This window comes from Rana temporaria, chromosome 9, assembly GCF_905171775.1.
Source record: "Rana temporaria chromosome 9, aRanTem1.1, whole genome shotgun sequence".
Classification (NCBI taxonomy): Eukaryota; Metazoa; Chordata; class Amphibia; order Anura; family Ranidae; genus Rana; species Rana temporaria.
Genome location: NC_053497.1, coordinates 165,803,639 through 165,825,023, shown reverse-complemented (window position 1 = coordinate 165,825,023; position 21,385 = coordinate 165,803,639). Strand labels below are relative to the sequence as shown.

The window sequence follows — 21,385 nt, the reverse complement described above, 5'->3', positions numbered from 1 at the left end:
CCCTTTATCTTTTTTACAAATGTTTATTTTTTTATTTTTGTTTATATATTTTTTTATTTTTTTTTTATTTAAGGGCCCAGAGGTCCCCAGGGCCCTGGATGGCAACCCCCCCTTTTTTTTATAAATGTTTCTTTATATATATTTTTTATTAAAGGGCCCAGAGGTCCCGGATGGCAACCCCCTTTTTTTTGTAATTTATTTTTATTAAAAAAAAAATATTAAAGGGCCCAGGGGTCCCCAGGGCCCCAGATGGCAACCCCCTTTTTAAAATATATTTTTTATATATATTTTTTATTTCTTTTTTTCTTTTTATTAAAGGGCCCAGAGGTCCCCAGGGCCCCGGATGGCTACACCCCTTTTTTATATATATTTTTCTTTATTTCTTTCTTTATTTCTTTTTTTGTAAATGCCCCCCCCCGCTTCTAAATTTGCGTCAGCCCCCCCCCTGCTTTATTAATTTCAGGCGGCAGCACCCCCGGTTCTCTGCTCCAGGGGGCCCATGCCTGAAGCTGTGTAAGTGGCCTCATAATTCCTGATGGCGGCCCTGCCTCCCGTTAAGCCCCTGTGCTGCCCACAAATCAGGCTGAAAATCATCAGCGGCATGCAGCCAGTGACAGTACTGCTTCCCTTCCCAGTGTTTTAAAATGTACAGCACCCCTGGCTTCCCTTTAGATGCGCACTTCTCCCTTCCTGCCACTGGGTGCTGCTTGCATATAAAAGTGAATTAGAATGTGATTTTATAACATCCCCAGTTTGCTCTTCCTGAGGCTGACTTCTTCATGTCCTGCTCCTCAAGGTATGTCACTGTTTGCTAATCTATATTGTAAATTGAAGTTTTCTGTAGAGTGTGCCCAAAGTCTTTATAATATTTGATGATTCACTGCAGGTCTGGTCAGTGTTTTAAAAAGTTCCTCTATTTTACACATGGCATGGCATGGGGTCACAGCACCGTCTGTCCATTCTGCTTTAGCACCATGGGACCCCATGCCATGCCATGTGAAAAATAGAGGAACTCTTTAAATAACAGACCAGACCTGCAGTCCAGGCTGAGTAAAACCTCAGAGCAGATGACATTACTGTCTGTATTTAACTGCTTGATGGGCTTATTTTGGGCCTGGCTGGTTCACATGTATGTGTTTTGGCGGCCCACATTTGCGCAGGCACAGCAGCCCATTCATTTGAATGGGCGGCCATGCCTGCGTTTCCTGCAAAGAAAAGCGCATGCCTCATGTAATAGGCTGCGCACACGGCACGCCTATGCCCATCAAGCACTGAAATACAGCACTGTCTGTCCATTCTGCTGTCTGCTGTGACTTATCTGCAGTTCCCGCACTGTCAAACTTGTTGCATTTTTAGATGTTTAGGTCACGCTTTTAAAAACACAGTGCGTTTGTGTGTGCAAGAACCGCAGGTAAGTAGCATGGTGCAAAAGCAGAATGGATTTCAAGGCAACTGTATTTTTAAAATGCTGAATGCACCTTTTTCTGCAGGAAACAAAGGCATGGCAGCCCATTCAAATCAATGGGCTGCTGTACCTGCACAAATGAGGACCGCCAAAACACATACATGTGAACCAGCCAGGCCCAAAATAAGCTGGAGGGGGGCCCAAAAAAAATGTTTGCCCTGGGCCCAAACCATATTAAAGACGGCCCTGCACATATGTAGTTATTTTAGAAGAACACATACTTAGTTTTTGGTGGATTGTCACTTAGTAGCATATTTGTAGTGGAATAACACAAGGTAACACTTGGTTCTGGGTGAAACTCCTGCGCTGTAGTGGATAAATGTGGGGATGGGGGGGTGGCAGAGGGGAGGGAGAGAGATGGACTAAGAGTGGGGGACTGCAGCAGACAAAAAAGAGTCTTTCCAATGAAGGACAAAAAATATATGCAATAGTAGGAGGAGTCTGTGCTGTGATTAAACTAGTGACAAACAATATTATATTTTATGGACGAGGAAATGGTGGTAGTGGAGGGAGGGGGGTGAATGATGGAATGAAAGGAATAAACGTGTGCAAATGCAGCAAAAATATCTTACACAGGGGTGAAACTAATCCTGTTTGGGCCAAGTGATAAGCCACAAAAGGGGAATAGGTAAGTGAAGGAGTGATCTACCTCATGTGTACTCAAACACATAGGGTGGAATAAGTGAAACTCAAAACAATAATATTCACAGTGAGGTGAGGAAATAACTGATGCAAACAGCAAATTAAATAATGCCAGAATCCAGTCAGTGGAAGGGTGCAACCCAATCTTCAAATCGTGCAACCTACACCATAGAGTGAAGTAACCAGCTTACCTCCTAGTTGATACTCACACGTGAGGTAAATAGCTGATACTTCTGGTTGGTTGGATGTCCTCTTTAACAGATTGCAATGTTGGACCATACATGTAGAGAAAGAGTGAATGTATATTGTGGGTAGACTTCCTGTCACTCCAAGGACAGAAAACGGGAACTCTCTAGGATACAGTATGTAGGTGTACACTTACACAACTCACATTGGATTAAAGGAAGAAATGCCTGTCTCCACGAACGCCGCGCTCGTATCCCGATCCTCTCGTGGTAAACGCTCAGCACTCTGCTGGCTTTTAATATTTTTTTTCCCTGGCGGAGATCCGCTTTAACTCTCTGATCACAGGCCGAGCTTCCTGGCAGATGATGGCATCTCTCGGGTGCCGTCCTGGAAGGTGGTAAGAGAAATGATCGCTGTGTTTCTGAGTCTCCTGCTGGTGAAATGACCGCAATCTGAAAACCTTTTCCTACAGACTTTGCCTCCACTCCGGTTCCCGTCTTCTCTTCTGCGTCCACATCTGCCAGGAAGCTCGGCCTGTGATCAGAGAGTTAAAGCGGATCTCCGCCAGAGAAAAAAAATATTAAAAGCCAGCAGAGTGCTGAGCGTTTACCACGAGAGGATCGGGATACGAGCGCGGCGTTCGTGGAGACAGGCATTTCTTCCTTTAATCCAATGTGAGTTGTGTAAGTGTACACCTACATACTGTATCCTAGAGAGTTCCCGTTTTCTGTCCTTGGAGTGACAGGAAGTCTACCCACAATATACATTCACTCTTTCTCTACATGTATGGTCCAACATTGCAATCTGTTAAAGAGGACATCCAACCAACCAGAAGTATCAGCTATTTACCTCACGTGTGAGTATCAACTAGGAGGTAAGCTGGTTACTTCACTCTATGGTGTAGGTTGCACGATTTGAAGATTGGGTTGCACCCTTCCACTGACTGGATTCTGGCATTATTTCATTTGCTGTTTGCATCAGTTATTTCCTCACCTCACTGTGAATATCATTGTTTTGAGTTTCACTTATTCCACCATATGTGTTTGAGTACACATGAGGTAGATCACTCCTTCACTTACCTATTCCCCTTTTGTGGCTTATCACTTGGCCCAAACAGGATTAGTTTCACCCCTGTGTAAGATATTTTTGCTGCATTTGCACACGTTTATTCCTTTCATTCCATCATTCACCCCCCTCCCTCCACTACCACCATTTCCTCGTCCATAAAATATAATATTGTTTGTCACTAGTTTAATCACAGCACAGACTCCTCCTACTATTGCACAAGGTAACACTTGTTGGTGTTAATCTATCGTGTGTATCGCACAGGATTAGATAAATAACCCACGGTAGCGCAATCCTTATTCTACACTAAAGACGGGGAGACAAGCAAAATTGTGAGCCGCCTGACTGCTTCCGCTGCTGCCGCCGCTGCCTCATCCTCCTCCACCGCCTTCGCCTCCTCCGCTGCGGGCAGGGCCGTCTTTACCGCAGGGCAAATGGGGCAGGTGCCCTGGGCCCTGTCACTGTTGGGGGCCCAAAGCAAACCCCTTTGAAAAAAAAAAAAAAAAAAATTTTTTTTTTTTTTTTTTTTTTTTTTTTTTTAGGGGTCCGGAGGGGCCCGGAGGCCCCTAGGGCCCCAGATGGCAACCCCCCTTTTTTTTTATTTATTTTTAAATTTAAAAAAATATTTTTTTTTTAAATAAAATTTTTTTTTTTTTTTATATATTTTTATTTTTTATTAAAGGGACAATTTTTTTTAGGGGTCCCCAAGGGCCCGGAGGCCCCCAGGGCCCCAGATGGCAACCCCCCTTTTTTATTTATTTTTAAATAAAAAAAAATATTTTTTTTAATATATATTTTTTTTCATTTTTTATTAAAGGGCCAATTTTTTTTTTTAGAGGTCTGGGGGTCCCCAGGGGCCCGTAGTTGACAACCCCCCTTTTGTTTATAAAAAAATATTTTTTTATATATTTCTTTTATATATATATATATATATATATATATATATATATATATATATATATAAAATATAATATAATATAAATGTTATTATTATTATTATTATTATTATTATTATTATTATTAAAGGACCCAGAGGTCCCCAGGGCCCTGGATGGCAACCCCCCCTTTTTTTTTTTTTTTTATAAAAGTTTCTTTTTTTATATATTTATTTTTTATTAAAGGGCCCAGAGGTCCCGGATGGCAACCCCCTTTTTAAAATATATTTTTTATATATATTTTTTATTTCTTTTTTTTTTTATTAAAGGGCCCAGAGGTCCCCAGGGCCCCGGATGGCTACACCCCTTTTTGTATATATATTTTTCTTTATTTCTTTCTTTATTTCTTTTTTTATAAAGGGCCCCCGCTTCTAAATTCGCGGCAGCCCCCCCCTGCTTCTCAATTTCAGGCGGCAGCACCCCCCATCCCGGTTCTCTGCTCCAGGGGGCCCATGCCTGAAGCTGTGTAAGTGGCCCTATAATTCCTGATGGCGGCGCTGCCGCCCGTTAAGGGTGCATTCACACCACGATTTTATCATCCTACTTGTTCTCACGATTTTTAGGTTTGAAATCGTACAAATCTGTATGGCAAAACGTATCCATTCACTTCCATTCATTAATGTAGGTCCCCAAGTGAATCCGATTTGATCCGCATCAGATTTGATACGATTTAAAATCGCATCAAAAATCGTGTTTGACCACGATTTTTGGTCCTGATTTGAAATCGTATTAAAATCGTGTCCGATTTGTTTTATATTGTGGTCAATCTAAATCGTAATAAATCGGATGACTGTGCGTTTTTATCCGATAAATCGTACCCGATTTTTTATTACGCATGCGCACTAGACACTGGAACGAGCTAGAAACTTCAAGAATCTTCTTTTTCCCAGAAAGCACTTCTCTACATAATACTTTATGGCCATTGCCAGACATTATTTAAAATCAGGATCCGATTTTTTAGTGAAAATCGGATGGAAAATTTAGCTGTGCGATTTATGAATCCGATTTAAAAAATAAATTTTGACATACGATTACATACGATTTTGTCATATACGATTCCATTCGATTTAACGGTCCGATTATCGGATGTAAAAATCGTGATGTGAACCTAGCCTTAGCCCCTGTGCTGCCCACAAATCAGGCTGAAAATCATCAGCGGCATGCAGCCAGTGACAGTACTGCTTCCCTTCCCAGTGTTTTAAAATGTACAGCACCCCTGGCTTCCCTTTAGACGTGCACTTCTCCATTCCTGCCACTGGGTGCTGCTTGTATATAAAAGTGAATTAGAATGTGATTTTATAACATCCCCAGTTTGCTCTTCCCGAGGCTGACTTCTTCATGTCCTGCTCCTCAAGGTATGTCACTGTTTGCTAATCTGTATTGTAAATAGAAGTTTTTTGTAGAGTGTGCCCAAAGTCTTTATAATATTTGATGATTCACTGCAGGTCTGGTCAGTGTTTTAAAAAGTTCCTCTATTTTACACATGGCATGGCATGGGGTCACAGCACCGTCTGTCCATTCTGCTTTAGCACCATGGGACCCCATGCCATGCCATGTGTAAAATAGAGGAACTCTTTAAATCACAGACCAGACCTGCAGTCCAGGCTGAGTAAAGCCTCAGAGCACATGGCATTACTGTCTGTATTTAACTGCTTGATGGGCTTATTTTGGGCCTGGCTGGTTCACATGTATGTGTTTTGGCGGCCCACATTTGCGCAGGCACAGCAGCCCATTCATTTGAATTTGCCGCCATGCCTGCGTTTCCTGCAAAGAAAAGCGCATGCCTCATGTAATAGGCTGCGCACACGGCACGCCTATGCCCATCAAGCACTGAAATACAGCACTGTCTGTCCATTCTGCTGTCTGCTGTGACTTATCTGCAGTTCCCGCACTGTCAAACTTGCTGCATTTTTAGACGTTTAGGTCACGCTTTTAAAAACACAGTGCGTTTGTGTGTGCAAGAACTGCAGGTAAGTAGCATGGTGCAAAAGCAGAATGGATTTCAAGGCAACTGTATTTTTAAAATGCTGAATGCACCTTTTTTCTGCAGGAAACAAAGGCATGGCAGCCCATTCAAATCAATGGGCTGCTGTACCTGCACAAATGAAGACCGCCAAAACATACATGTGAACCAGCCAGGCCCAAAATAAGCTGGAGGGGGGCCCAAAAAAAATGTTTGCCCAGGGCCCAAACCATATTAAAGACGGCCCTGTAATCAGTACAGATATGATGGGAGAGAATTCATGTCTCTGGACACACAGAGAGAGATCTATATCCCGACCATGAATGAGGCTCAGATCACCACACAGAGATGGAACAGTCCGGAGATCAGAGAGGGGGAGAGAATCAAGAATTATCTGGAGAATATCTGTATAGAATGGCTGAAGAAACACATCAACAATGGGAGAGAAGATCTGGAGAAGAGAGGTGACTACACAATATACATCATATATGTTATATGTACACACCGTATATACACACTACACAATATACATCATATATGTTATATCTACACACCGTATATACACACTACACTATATACATCATATATGTTATATCTACACACCGTATATACACACTACACTATATACATCATATATGTTATATCTACACACCGTATATACACACTACACTATATACATCATATATGTTATATCTACACACTGTATATACACACTACACAATATACATCATATATGTTATATCTACACACCGTATATACACACTGCACTATATACATCATATATGTTATATCTACACACCGTATATACACACTACACTATATACATCATATATGTTATATCTACACACCGTATATACACACTACACTATATACATCATATATGTTATATCTACACACCGTATATACACACTACACTATATACATCATAAATGTTATATATTCACACCGTATATACACACTACACTATATACATCATATATGTTATATCTACACACCGTATATACACACTACACTATATACATCATATATGTTATATATTCACACCGTATATACACACTACACTATATACATTATATATGTTATATCTACACACCGTATATACACACTACACAATATACATCATATGTTATATCTACACACTGTATACACACTACACTATATACATCATATATGTTATATATACACACAATGGCCCGGATTCACAAAGCACTTACGCCGACGTATCTCGAGATACAACGGCGCATAGTTACACTTACGCGGCGTATCTGTGCGCCGTGCCCACAATCTGAGATACGCCTGAAAATAGACTTCCTACGACCGACGTTACTTGCCTACGCCGTCGTATCGTAGGCGCATATTTACGCCGGGCGCATTTGCCGCTCCCATAGATTTTCTATGCACATATGCAAATGAGCGAGATACGCCGATTCACAAACGTAGTTGCGCCCGGCGCATCATATACGCGGTTTGCGTAAGTCGTACGTCTGGCGTAAAGTTATTCCCCATATAGGAGGCGCAACTCATGCAAAGGTATGGACCAGGGAACACAAGGCGTTGTATCTTTTGTCGTTTACGTTGTACGTGAATATGACTAGGCGTAGGTTACGTTCACGTCATAGGTAGTGATTCGACGTATCTTAGGCAGTTATCTCGACTTGATTCTGAGCATGCGCACTGGGATGTGGCCACGGGATGGCGCATGCGCCGTTCATTTTAAGTACTTCTATGACGCTTGGCCCATCCTTACAGTGGAGTTCCACCCAAAAGTGGAACTTCCGCTTAATCCACTCCTCGCCCCCTTACATGCCACATTTGGCATGTAATTTTTTTTGGGGGGGGGGGGGGGGCTTAAGGAGAAGTGGGACTTCCTGTCCCACTTCCTCCTTCCGCCGAGGGGCTGCTAAGGCGAATAAGCCTAATCGCCTTTCTGCAGCCCCTCCCTGTAGGCGATCACCTGGGACACGTGACAGGTCCCAGGCGATCGACCTGTCCAATTGCATGGCGCGGCGCCATTCGCGCATGCGCAGTGACGCTCGCGCATGCGCAGTGGGTGCCCAGCCGTGAAGCCGAAAGCTGTCACGGCCGGGTGCCCACACTTGGAATGAAGACGCCGGCCGGAGAGGAGCGGAGCATCGCTGGAACGTGGAGCAGGTGAGTCTGTTTATTAAAAGCCAGCAGCTACACTTTTTGTAGCTGCTGACTTTTAATAAACATGAAAACTGACTGGAACACCCCTTTAAGTGCATTTTATGTATACACTGGTGGAGAGAAGGTGATCTTACTCACCCCATGATGGAGGCTCAGGAGAAGGCTGACTGCAGCCTTGTTTCTTCACATCCCCCTGGGATGTGTGGTCGGGACAGACACAGGGGGTGTGGGCGCGGCAGACAGGAGTAGAGAGGCGGGAAGAGGAGGAGCAGTGTCCGAGGCTCCGAGCACACAGCGGAACTGCCAGCATGACCTCTTAGGTGGAGCTGTGTTTGAGAGAGACACACAGCTCCGCCGCTCAGCCGCTAATGTAGATGCGCCGGAGCCCGGAGATGACACAGGCACAGCCGCATGGCAGTAGGTGAGCGGCGGCCGCGGCCTGTTTTAACCCTATTCAGGCTGCGGGCGCCGCGCACCTCCCGCTGTGCGGCCTGATCATCAACAGGCCACAGAGCAACGGCCCGCGGGTGGCCCGGCCCACCGGGCAAATGCCCGTTCTGCCCTATGGCCAGTCCGGGCCTGCACACCGTATATACACACTACACTATATATATCATATATGTTATATCTATACATTTTTGTATAGATATAACATATATAGACATACTGGGCCAGATTCACGTAGCGCAGCGGATCTATAGATCCGCTCGATCTACGTGAATTAAGATCCGCTCCCGCAAGTTTAGGAGTCAAGTGGCTAATTCACAAACCACTTACCTCCAAACTTGCGACGGCGGATCCTAAATCCCCCGGCGGAATTCAAATTCCGCGGCTAGGGGAGTGTCATATTTAAATCAGGCGCGTTCCCGCGCCGATTTAAATGCGCATGCGTCGTCCGGGGAATTTCCCGGCGTGCATTGCTCCCACTGACGTCACTAGGACGTCAGTGGTTGCGACGTGAGCGGGACTTGCGACGCGCGTGTTCGTGAATCGGCATACGCAAACGACGTAGGAAAATTCAAATTCGACGCGGGAACGCCGGCTATACTTAACATTGGCTGCGCCTGATAAAAGATGGGGTAAGTATACGTCCGAAAACCGCTACGGAAACGACGTAAGAAGACTGCGACGGGTCCGCGTACGTTCGTGAATTTGCGTATCTCGCTGATTTACATATTATTTATCGTAAATCAGCGGGAACGCCCCCGGCGCCATTTTTAAATTGAAAAAAAGATCTGACGGTGTAACACTGTCGGATCTAGCCCTATCTATGCGTATCTGATTCTATGAATCAGGCGCATAGATAGGACCAGTTTACGTCAGAGATACGATGGTGTATCTGTAGATACACCGTCGTATCTCTTTGTGAATCTGGCCCACTGTTTTTTGTATATACAGCTGTCAACAGTAATGTTCGGCTTCTCCGTTTTATCGAATTTTATTTGTTCCTTGTAAATACACATTTAAGTATTTAATTCATGTAGATCGCACAGTCATCGCGACATGTATGGCGATGTCTTTGTTGTCGGCGAGATGTGGTGGCCTCAAATGTGGCTTTTTTGGTAATTGGATATGTCAAGACAGAGAATCGGATGGCATATTTCCCTTTCAACACATGTTTACCTACTGCCTAGGGAGTTTTTCATTAACCCTTCATTAACCTCTTGGTTTCCTTTTGGTTTTACTTTTCCCTTTCCAGTCTAACATTAAAGTATTAAAATATTGTAATACCAATATATCGATTCCGCTATGCAACCTAACACACACTCCATGCCCATACCCTGATCGCTATCATTCTCTAGAGAGATTCTCTATTTAGAATGAGGTTCACATGTTGGCTATTGTCCGCTAATAGCGGTTATTTTTCATTAGCCTCATATAGCCACATTGACACTTCCCGACATTTCAAGTGCCTCTTTTTTACTATCATTTCATACTACTCTGCATGTTTACTAATTTACTGATTTTTAGGATATTTTAGAACTCTTCTATAAACGCTCACACATGTTCACATCTTTTTGCTTTTGTTTTTGTCTTTGCATTAATGGTTCAGCTCACAATGAATGTTTAACCAGTCCAGATAGATGCCCGGTGTCTCAGTTATTATTACAATAATGAGTAAGTACACAAACACATACAGGCAACAAAAATACAAAAAACAAAAATAATATAACAATAATCATAAACATAATAAAAAACACAAGTTAATATACTATAAAACAAATAAGACCATTAGAATTAAGGTGCACCTTTACACTATGCTCAATCTTTAGGCATTTTTTGTTCACTACATTACACCATATTATTTTATGGTCTATGCATCGTCCTTTATATGGTTTTTTTTTTTTCCCCATTTCACTCTATTTGTTTTTCTTTCTTCTTCTTTTTTAATTCATTTCACTTTACTTTATTGCACTTTAATTCATATCATATTTTTTGTTTTCTTCATTTCGTTTTATTTGTTACTTATACATGTTATACATGTTTTACACATATCATTCCATTTCCTGTCCTCTTTAATTCACTTCTCTTAGGCCCCATACACACCATAGAATCTATCCGCAGATAAATCCCATCAAATGGGTTTCTGCGGATAGATCCTATGGTGTGTACACGCCAACGGATATTTATCCGCGGATAAATCTCCCCTGGGATGGATTTCCAGCAGATGGATATTTGCTGACATGCACAACAAATCCATCTGCTGGAATCCATTCCAACGGATGGATCCGCTCGTCTGTACAGACTTACCGGATCCATCCGTCTAAAGGGATTCCCCGCACGCGTCGTAATGATTTGACGCATGCGTGGAATTCCTTATATGACAGCGTCGCGCCCGTTGCCGCGTCATAATAGCGGCGACGGCGCGACACGTCATCGGCAGAGGATTTCAGCGCGGATTTCAATGCGATGGTGTGTACACGCCATCGCATAGAAATCCTCTGAAATCCTCGAGAGGATTTATCCGCGGATACGGTCCGCTGGACCGTATCTGCGGATAAATCCTCTCGTGTGTATGGGGCCTCACACTCAAATATATTTCTTCACACTTACACATACTCCTACACTCTCTTTCACATTTTTCTGCACCCCACTTCTCTATTGGGTCAACACATCATTTTATCCACTATTCACTATGAATTTGTATGAGACATAGTCCACATGAGACACTCTCTGATTGTCTGTCGAGACACACCCAAACTTCACAGGGGACCCTGTTTAACTTAATTGTTTCCAGAGCCCCCTCCCACTCATTGGGTTGTAAGGTATATATTCACTCATTTTACTGCTTACACACTAGCTATGAAGAAGCACTAAGGCATAGTGCGAAACGTCAGCTTTTCTTTTGTTGTGCTGTTTTTTGCTGTGGCATGTATTTTGTGATTTTTAATTAAAGGAGGAGTTTTTTTGGAGTGCGGCTGTCCCAGCTTTTTTCCTTCATCCTAACCCATATGTTATATCTATACACTACGGTATATACACACTGTACACATCATATATGTTATATATATATATATTATATATATATATATATATATATATATATATATATATATATATATATATATATATATATATGATAGATAGATATATACATATATACACACACACTACACTACACTATATACATCATATATGTTATATCTACACACTGTATATACACACTGCACTATATACATCATATATGTTATATCTACACCCCATATATACACACTGCACTATATACATCATATATGTTATATCTACACACTACACTATATACATCATATATGTTATATCTACAGAATAGAATAATGTGAGAGCCAACATAGCTGTGCACCCCAAAAAAAATACAAAATGGGAAGGTTCCCCCAATGTGTTTTTTTGCAGGAAACATGATCAAATCCATAGAACATAGTGTTTTTATTATAAAATCTTTTATTGTATCAACAACATGAACTTCAGCTTTCACATAAAGTTGAAATACTAGGCTCTGGTAATTGACATATAAAACAACATATTCCAACATTCTAGGCAAAAAAGCACACACAGTGGAGCCAGTTGTTTGCAGGACATTACAACATGGACATCCACATGAATACCCCAACGCATTTCGACCCATATTATCATGGTCTTCTTCAGGGGGTATATACATTCTAAGGAGATAAATCCAAAAAAGTTCCTTAAAGTGGAGTTCCGCCGAATAAAAAATAAAATAGTCAGCAGCTACAAATCCAGCAGCTTCTGACTTTTAATATATATACCTGTCCTGGGCATCCGCGATGTCAGCACCCAAAGCTGATCTGTCCCTCGGCTCTCCAGTGGAGGCGCCGCCATCTTCGGTAAAGGGAATCAGGAAGTGAAGTCTTGCGGCTTCCCTTCCTGGTTCCCTACTGCGCATGCACGAGTCGCTCTGCACGATTCCACTGGTCCCTGCTGTCTTCTGTGACCTGTGTATCTCGCAGAAGACAGTGGGGGGGTGGGGGAGGGACCGTATGTGGCGCAGGTCGTCGCAGGAACTGCTGCCATCTATGCCCGGAAGTGGGAGCAAATACCTGGATTACGTGGGTATCTGCTCCCTCCTCCCCCTGAAAGGTGCCAAATGTGACACCGGAGGAGGGTAGGAATCTGAAAAGCGGAAGTTCCATTTTTGGGTGGAACTCCGCTTTAACCACTTCAGCCCCGGACCATTATGCAGCATAAAGACCCAAAGTGTTTTAACAATTTGGCACTGCGCTGTTTAACTGGTAATTGCGCGGTCATGCAATGTTGTACCCAAACAAAATTTGCGTCCTTTTCTTCCCACAAATGGAGCTTTCTTTTGATGGTATTTGATTGCCTCTGCGATTAATTTTGTTGGCGATATAAATGGAAAAAGACTGAAAATTTAGAAAAAAAATGATATTCTTTACTTTTTGTTATAAGAAAAATCTAAAACTCAATTTTAGTGATACATTTAGGCCAAAATGTATTCAGCCACATGTCTTTAGTAAAAAAAAATGTCAATAAGCGTATATTTATTGGTTTTCGCAAAAGTTATAGCGTCTACAAACTAGGGTACATTTTCTGGAATTTACACAGCTTTTAGTTTATGACTGCCTATCTCATTTCTTGAGGTGCTAAAATGTCAGGGCAGTACAAAACCCCCCAAAATGACCCCATTTTGGAAATTAAACACCCCAAGAAAATTGCTGAGAGGCATGTTGAGCCCATGAATATTTTTTTATTTTATTTTTTTTGTCCCAAGTGATTGAATAATGACAAAAAAAAAAGGACAAAAAATTACAAAAAAAAGTTGTCACTAAATGATATATTGCTCACACATGCCATGGTTATATGTGAAATTACACCCCAAAATACATTTTGCTTCTTCTGAGTACAGGGATACCACATGCAGGCCCAGACTGGCCATAGGGCAGACCAGGCATATGCCCGGTGGGCCAACCCAGCCAGGGCCACCCGCACCGTAGCCTGTTGCTGTTCAGGCCGCACAGCGGGAGGTAAGCGCCGACCGCGGCCTGAACATGGTTAACACAGGCCGTGGCCGCCGCTCGCCACTACCGCTATGCGGCCGTGCCTGTGTCTCCAGCGGAACTTTCGGGCTGCATCGGCTGAGCTGTGTGTCTCTCTCACACACAGCTCAGCCTCAGAGCCGATACCAACAGTTCCGCTCCTCTGCTCCCAGGGGCTGCTCCAGCCAAGGCGTCTGCACGGTGGGGAAAGGGGGAGAGCTGCAGGCTGCTGGCAGGACATTTCCCCCGCTCACCCTCCTCCCCTTCTCTTGTCGGGACTCAACAGCACATGTGAGGAGATGTCCCCACAACAGCAGCCAATCAGAAGAAATAGAGGGGCATCATGGGAAATGCAGTCCCAGAGATAGGTGTGCAGAGATAGCAGGGAGCTGATTACACTCCCCAGCATGCACTCTGCTGGGGGGGGGGATCCCAAAAACACACACAGAGGACTCAGTGCTTATAGCAGCTATCATAGGAGACATGCAAAATGAAAGAGAGGACTGTGCTGGGGGAACTAATAGCCCCAGCACCACCAGAGAGAGCCACCATGTACCGCACCACCAGAGAGAGCCACAGTTTACCGCACCACCAGAGAGAGCCACCATGTACCGCACCACCAGAGAGAGCCACGCTGCACCGCACCACCAGAGAGAGCCACCCTGTACCGCACCACCAGAGAGAGCCACACTGTACCGCACCACCAGAGAGAGCCACACTGTACCGCACCACCAGAGAGAGCCACACTGTACCGCACCACCAGAGAGAGCCACACTGTACCGCACCACCAGAGAGAGCCACCATGTACCGCACCACCAGAGAGAGCCACGCTGCACCGCACCACCAGAGAGAGCCACGCTGCACCGCACCACCAGAGAGAGCCACCATGTACCACACCACCAGAGAGAGCCACCATGTACCACACCACCAGAGAGAGCCACCATGTACCGCACCACCAGAGAGAGCCACCATGTACCGCACCACCAGAGAGAGCCACCATGTACCGCACCACCAGAGAGAGCCACCATGTACCGCACCACCAGAGAGAGCCACCATGTACCGCACCACCAGAGAGCCACCATGTACCGCACCACCAGAGAGATCCATGCTGTACCCACACCACCAGAGAGAGAGAGCCACGCTGTACCACACCACCAGAGAGAGAGAGAGCCACGCTGTACCACACCACCAGAGAGAGAGAGAGCCACACTGTACCGCACCACCAGAGAGAGCCACACTGTACCGCACCACCAGAGAGAGCCACACTGTACCGCACCACCAGAGAGAGCCACACTGTACCGCACCACCAGAGAGAGCCACACTGTACCGCACCACCAGAGAGAGCCACGCTGTACCCCACCACCAGAGAGAGCCACGCTGTACCGCACCACAAGAGAGAGCCACGCTGTACCGCACCACAAGAGAGAGCCACGTTGTACCGCACCACCAGAGAGAGCCACACTGTACCGCACCACCAGAGAGAGCCACCATGTACCGCACCACCAGAGAGAGCCACCATGTACCGCACCACCAGAGAGAGCCACCATATACCGCACCACCAGAGAGCCACCATGTACCGCACCACCAGAGAGAGCCATGCTGTACCCACACCACCAGAGAGAGAGAGCCATGCTGTACCACACCACAAGAGAGAGAGAACTACGCTGTACCACAACACCAGAGAGAGAGGCCATAAAATGCCAAAATAGCACAAAACCCCCCAAAATTACCCTATTTTGGAAAGAAGAGACCCGTGCTATTTGCTGAGAGGCATGGTGAGTATTTTACAGCTCTCATTTGTTTTTGAAAATGAAGAAAGAAAAGAAAAATTTATTTTTTATTTTTTCACATTTCAAAACTTTGTGACAAAAAGCGAGATCTGCGAAATACTCACCATACCTCTCAGCAAATAGCTTGGGGTGTCTACTTTCCAAAATGGGGTCATTTGGGGGGGGGGGGGGGTTTGTGCCATCTGGGCATTCCATGGCCTCCCAAACTATGATAGGCAGTGAGGAGTGAAATCAAACATTTACACCCTTAGAAAGCCTGAAGGCGGTGCTTGGTTTTTGGGGTCCCGTACGCGGCTAGGCTCCCAAAAAGTCCCACACATGTGGTATCCCTGTACTCAGGAGAAGCAACAGAATGTATTTTGGGGTTTAATTCCACATCTACCCATGGCATGTTTGAGCAATATATCATTAAGGCCCCTTTCACACTTGGACGGCATGTGAGGTGGTGGTATAGCGCTGCTAAATATAGTGGCGCTATACCGTCTGAATTGTCGCGGAATTGCTGCGGTATTTGGCCGATAGCGGTGCGGTATTAACCCCGCTAACAGCCGAATAAGGGTTAATACCGCCCGCAATGTGCCTCTGCAGAGGCTCATTGACGGCGGCATTACCACGGTTTCCCATTGTTTTCAAACACACCGCTCCAAAGATGCTGCTTGCAGGAGATTTTTTTTTCTCCGGCCAGCTCATCGCCTCAGTGTGAAACCCCTCTGGCTTTTACATTGAGAATGCAGGGCGGGAGTTTTTCAGGCGGTATTTAGGCGCTGTTTTTAGCGCTAAACCGCCTGAAAAACTCCTCAGTGGGAAAGCGGTCTTAGTGACAACTTTGCGGGGAAAAAAAATTGTCTTTTTCCCGCAACTTGTGTCAAAATATAAAATATTCCATGGACTCGACATGCCTCTCAGCAAATATCTTGGGGTGTCTTCTTTCCAAAATGGGGTCATTTGGGGGGGCTTTGAACTGTCCTGGCATTTTATGCACAACATTTAGAAGCTTATGTCATACATAACCCACTCTTCTAACCACTTGACGACAAAGCCCTTTCTGACACTTTGTTTACATGAAAATATATATATTTCTTTATCGTACATCACGGGACACAGAGCGGCATATTCATTACTATATGGGTTATATGGAGTACCTTCAGGTGATGACACTGGCAATCTCAAACAGGAAATGCCCCTCCCTATATAACCCCCTCCCATAGGAGGAGTACCTCAGTTTTTACGCCAGTGTCTTAGGTGTTGGTCATGGTTTAGCTTGCCTCCGCATCCTTGGGATTAGGTGAGCTAACCGGTTCTGTCCAAAGGCCTCAGCGCTAAAGTGGTCAGTAACCGGACCCCAAACCCTTGGGGTATAGCCCATAATGCTTTTCTTTTTAGAGAGCTGGACCCTGGGCCCAGAACTTAGAAACCTTTGGGGGCCTAATGTTTCTGTTGCCAGAGTGCTATATGGGCCCAGGACAGTGGATCCTTCATAGGAACCCAGGGCCTGAAGGTCTAGACAGCCCCACGGAGATGGGGGAAGATTGGGCCTCTTGCTTGGCAAAGTCCTGCGGCATGGAGCAGGTAAGTGAGGGGAAACTAGCGGAACTTGGTTCTTAGCAGGTTTTTCTATGTGTTGTTTCCCCATAAGAGGTGACCTCCCTGGTAGTATTGAAAAGCATTTGAGTGGCTGTGTGTTTGTGTTAAGAGAGATGTGCTTAACTGCAAGCCTCCAGGCGATGCTGCATTGGTTCTTCCTCCTAGCCTGGATGACAGGCAAACGCTGGCCTCCTCGTGGGCTCCCTTCCCCCCACCCCCCCCCCCGTGGGAGGGCGCGCGCGCGTCCCCGTGTTATGAGCGCAATTTTCGCGCCGTTAGCTGAGGGGGGAAGGGCGGGTCAGTTGGTTTAAGGAAGGGGCGGCCCTTCCTTTCTCGTTCCATCAGCTCAGTTCATGCTGGAACTGAGGAGGAAGAGACCAGAGCGGCAGCACGGGGTGCCAAGGACACACAGTGGCCAGAAAAGATATTGCAGTCTTCATAAGACTGTCTTGAAGCCTAGAAATAGGCTGTTCTTTTCTATCTCAGCAGTTTTTTTTTGGCAATACTACTAAGGGGGACAGAATGTTTTTTTCTTTCTTGGGTTTGAAAAAAAAAAAAAAAGAAAAAATCCATCAAAGGGAGAGAAGGCAGTTTTTTCCCTCAAACGGGTTTTTGGACAATAATTGTTTATAGTTCCAAACACCGATAAGTTAGCGGGCGTACCTCGGTATTGTACCATGGCATCCGGGTCAGAGGGTACAAGAGGTGGGGATTCCCCCAGAGAGTCTGAGGTCTCGGACAAAGTTATGCCGCTGCTTTCCCCAGAGGGAGCCTTGGTGGGACCATCGGGATCTGGGGCTGGGACTGTCACGGGTCAGTCCAACCCTAGGGTGGTCACGGACGAGGTATTGTCCACCTCTTTAAAGGAGATGGAAAAAAGAATGGAAAAAATGATAACCATGGCTCTGCGGGGCAGAAAACGGAATAAATCTCCGTCACCCGAGCATGGACCCTCTGAGGAGGAGGTCCTTTCCGCAGGAGAATTGGAAGACCTCTTGGACGAAGACCAAGCAGGTTCGGGGATCGAGGATCCGGATACAGGGGAGTCTGGGGCAGTCTCCCAAAGGGAGAGCTTGTGGGTTCAAGCCTTAACGGACTTGGTCCATAGTGCTTTCAACTTGCCAGTACCAGATCTCCAAGTATCGACTGTTTCAGCTTTGGGCTCACTAAGGGCGCCTCAAAGCAACGCAGTTTTTCCGATCCATCCTCTGCTAGAGGAAGTTTTGTTCCAAGATTGGATCAAGCCAGATAGAACCTTTTTACCACCTAAAAAATTCTCTGCCTTGTATCCTATGGAAGATAAATTTTCCAAGAGATGGGCAACCCCTTCGGTGGACGCAGCCATCTCATGTGTTAACAAGTCTTTAACATGCCCTGTAGAAAACATACAGGTGTTCAAGGATCCGGTTGATAAACGCTTGGAAGCACTACTTAAAAACTCCTTTACTACTGCAGGGGCAGTAGTGCAGCCAGCTGTGGCTGCGATTGGGGTTGCACAAGCATTATCGGATCAAACTAAGCAGATGCTTAAACTTATTCCTGCCCAGCAGGCAGAAGAATTTTCGGATGTCCCTAGGGCCATACGCTTTACGGTAGATGCGATTAAGGATTCTATCCAGCAAGCGTCACGTTTATCGTTATCCCTTATCCATATGAGAAGACTCTTATGGTTAAAGAGCTGGGAGGCCGAGCCTCCATGCAAGAAGCTCCTGGTAGGGTTCCCCTTCCATGGAGGACGACTCTTCGGAGAAGATCTGGATAAATACATTCAGACCATTACAAGCGGCAAAAGTACTCCTTTGCCAACTAAGAAGTTTCAGGGGCCTGCGTTTAAACGACAGCACTCCCCTGGGCAGGGGCCCTCTAATGCCAAGCAGTATCGACGGCCTCCTGCAAAATCAAACTTTAACTTCAATAGCAGATCGCAGGGCCAGGCGGCCAGAGGCAAGAAGCAGTGGTTTCGCAAACCAGCAAAACCAGCCCCCAAGCCGACCTTATGAAGGGGCGCCCCCACCCACGAAGGTGGGGGGAAGGCTGCGTCTCTTTTCAGAGGTTTGGGAAGCCAGTATTCCCGACAAGTGGGTACGATCTTCCGTGGCCACGGGCTACAAATTAGACTTCCTAAGGTTTCCTCCTCCTCATTTCCAGGAGTCAAGGATTCCAAACGATCCGGAGAGGGGAGCCGCATTAATGACGGCATTAAATCATCTACTCTCCCAGGAAGTAATAATAGAGGTACCAGCCCTAGAACAAGGGCTGGGTTTCTACTCCAACCTATTCATCGTCCCAAAGTCCAATGGAGATGTCAGGCCAATTTTGGACCTAAAAATGGTAAATGCATACCTAAAGGTCCGCTCATTTCGGATGGAATCCGTGCGGTCAGCAGCTGCCACACTCCAAAAGGACGACTTCATGGCTTCCATAGACATAAAGGATGCCTACCTTCATGTTCCAATTTATCAGCCACATCAAAGATATCTACGCTTTATGGTGGCTTCGCGTCATTTCCAGTTCGTGGCGCTTCCCTTTGGGTTGGCTACGGCCCCCCGGGTGTTCACGAAGGTCCTAGCCCCAATCCTAGCCAAGCTAAGGATCCAAGGGGTCACGATCCTAGCGTACCTGAACGACCTCCTAATCATAGATCACTCGTCTCCTGGCTTGGAACGAGCAGTGGCCCTCACGGTCCAATACCTCGAGAGGTTCGGCTGGGTCCTAAATCGAGAAAAGTCAGCATTCCAGCCCACAAGGCAGTTGGAATATCTCGGCATGAGGTTAGACACAGAACAACAGTGAGTGTTTCTACCTCTGATGAAGGTCAAAGCCATCAGGGAATTGATCCTACTGGTTCTAAGCAAAAAGGAACCAACTATTCGCCTATGTATGCGGTTACTAGGCAAAATGGTGGCCACATTCGAGGCGGTACCGTACGCCCAGAGCCACACTCGCATCCTGCAGGCAGCAATCCTGTCAGCATGGAGCAGGAGGCCACAGGCCTTGGATATCCCTTTGCCGCTCTCATCAAGAGTCCGACAAAGTCTGTGTTGGTGGTTAGACCCTCAGAATCTACTGAGGGGGAAGTCTTTCAGCCCAGTGGCTTGGAAGATAGTAACCACAGACGCCAGCCTGACGGGCTGGGGAGCAATTTTGGATGGTTGCACTCGCCAGGGTACTTGGGCAAAGCCAGAGAGGCAGTTGCCCATCAACATCTTGGAGCTCAGAGCTGCTCGACTAGCCCTCAGGGCTTGGACGTCCAAATTGCAGGGGTTCCCGGTGAGAATTCAATCAGACAATGCCACGGCCGTGGCATACATAAATCACCAAGGGGGAACCAAGAGTCAAGCCGCTCAGAGAGAGGTGAGCTTGATTCTCCTGTGGGCAGAGGCTCATGTGCCCTGCATATCGGCAATATTCATTCCAGGAGTGGACAACCTTCAGGCGGACTTCTTAAGTCGCCAGACTCTGTTGCCGGGGGAATGGTCTCTACATCCACAAGTCTTTCAGACACTCGGCCAAAGATGGGGAGTGCCGGACGTGGATGTCATGGCATCGAGACTCAACAAGAAACTAGACAGGTTCATATCCCGCTCAAGGGATCCGATGGCCTGCGGAACCGATGCGCTGGTTTGCCCTTGGCATCAGTTCAGACTTCTTTATGCGTTTCCCCCGCTCCAGTTACTACCCCGCCTGCTGCGCAGGATCAGGGTGGAGCACATACCAGTCATCCTGGTAGCTCCAGCATGGCCCAGAAGGGCATGGTATTCACGAATCCTGAAGATGGTAGTGGGAGACCCTTGGACTCTTCCTCTACGGCCAGACCTGCTATCGCAAGGTCCGATCCTCCACCCTGCCTTACGGCATCTAAATTTGACGGCCTGGAGGCTGAATCCCTGATTCTCAGGGGTAGAGGTCTGTCTCAGAAAGTAATCTCTACCCTAATCAGAGCCAGGAAACCGGTCTCTAGGGTGATTTATTACAGGGTCTGGAAGGCCTATGTAGGCTGGTGTGAGTCCAAGCGATGGCTTTCTCGCAAATATACCATCGATAGAGTATTACGTTTTCTCCAGCTAGGATTGGATAAAGGACTGGCATTAAGCACAATCAAGGGACAGATTTCA

At 45.8% G+C, this 21,385-nt stretch overlaps 1 protein-coding gene across 1 annotated transcript in view; it reads left to right on the top strand.

The window, feature by feature from the left end:
* Nucleotides 1–21,385, top strand: part of LOC120914296 (class I histocompatibility antigen, F10 alpha chain-like) — an 81,646-nt gene that overhangs the window by 29,015 nt on the left and 31,246 nt on the right. The window contains exons 4-5 of the mRNA XM_040324929.1: nucleotides 3,411–3,416; nucleotides 6,518–6,720. Of these exons, the coding sequence (XP_040180863.1) occupies nucleotides 3,411–3,416; nucleotides 6,518–6,720 (209 nt within the window). The remainder of the gene's footprint in view (nucleotides 1–3,410; nucleotides 3,417–6,517; nucleotides 6,721–21,385) is intronic.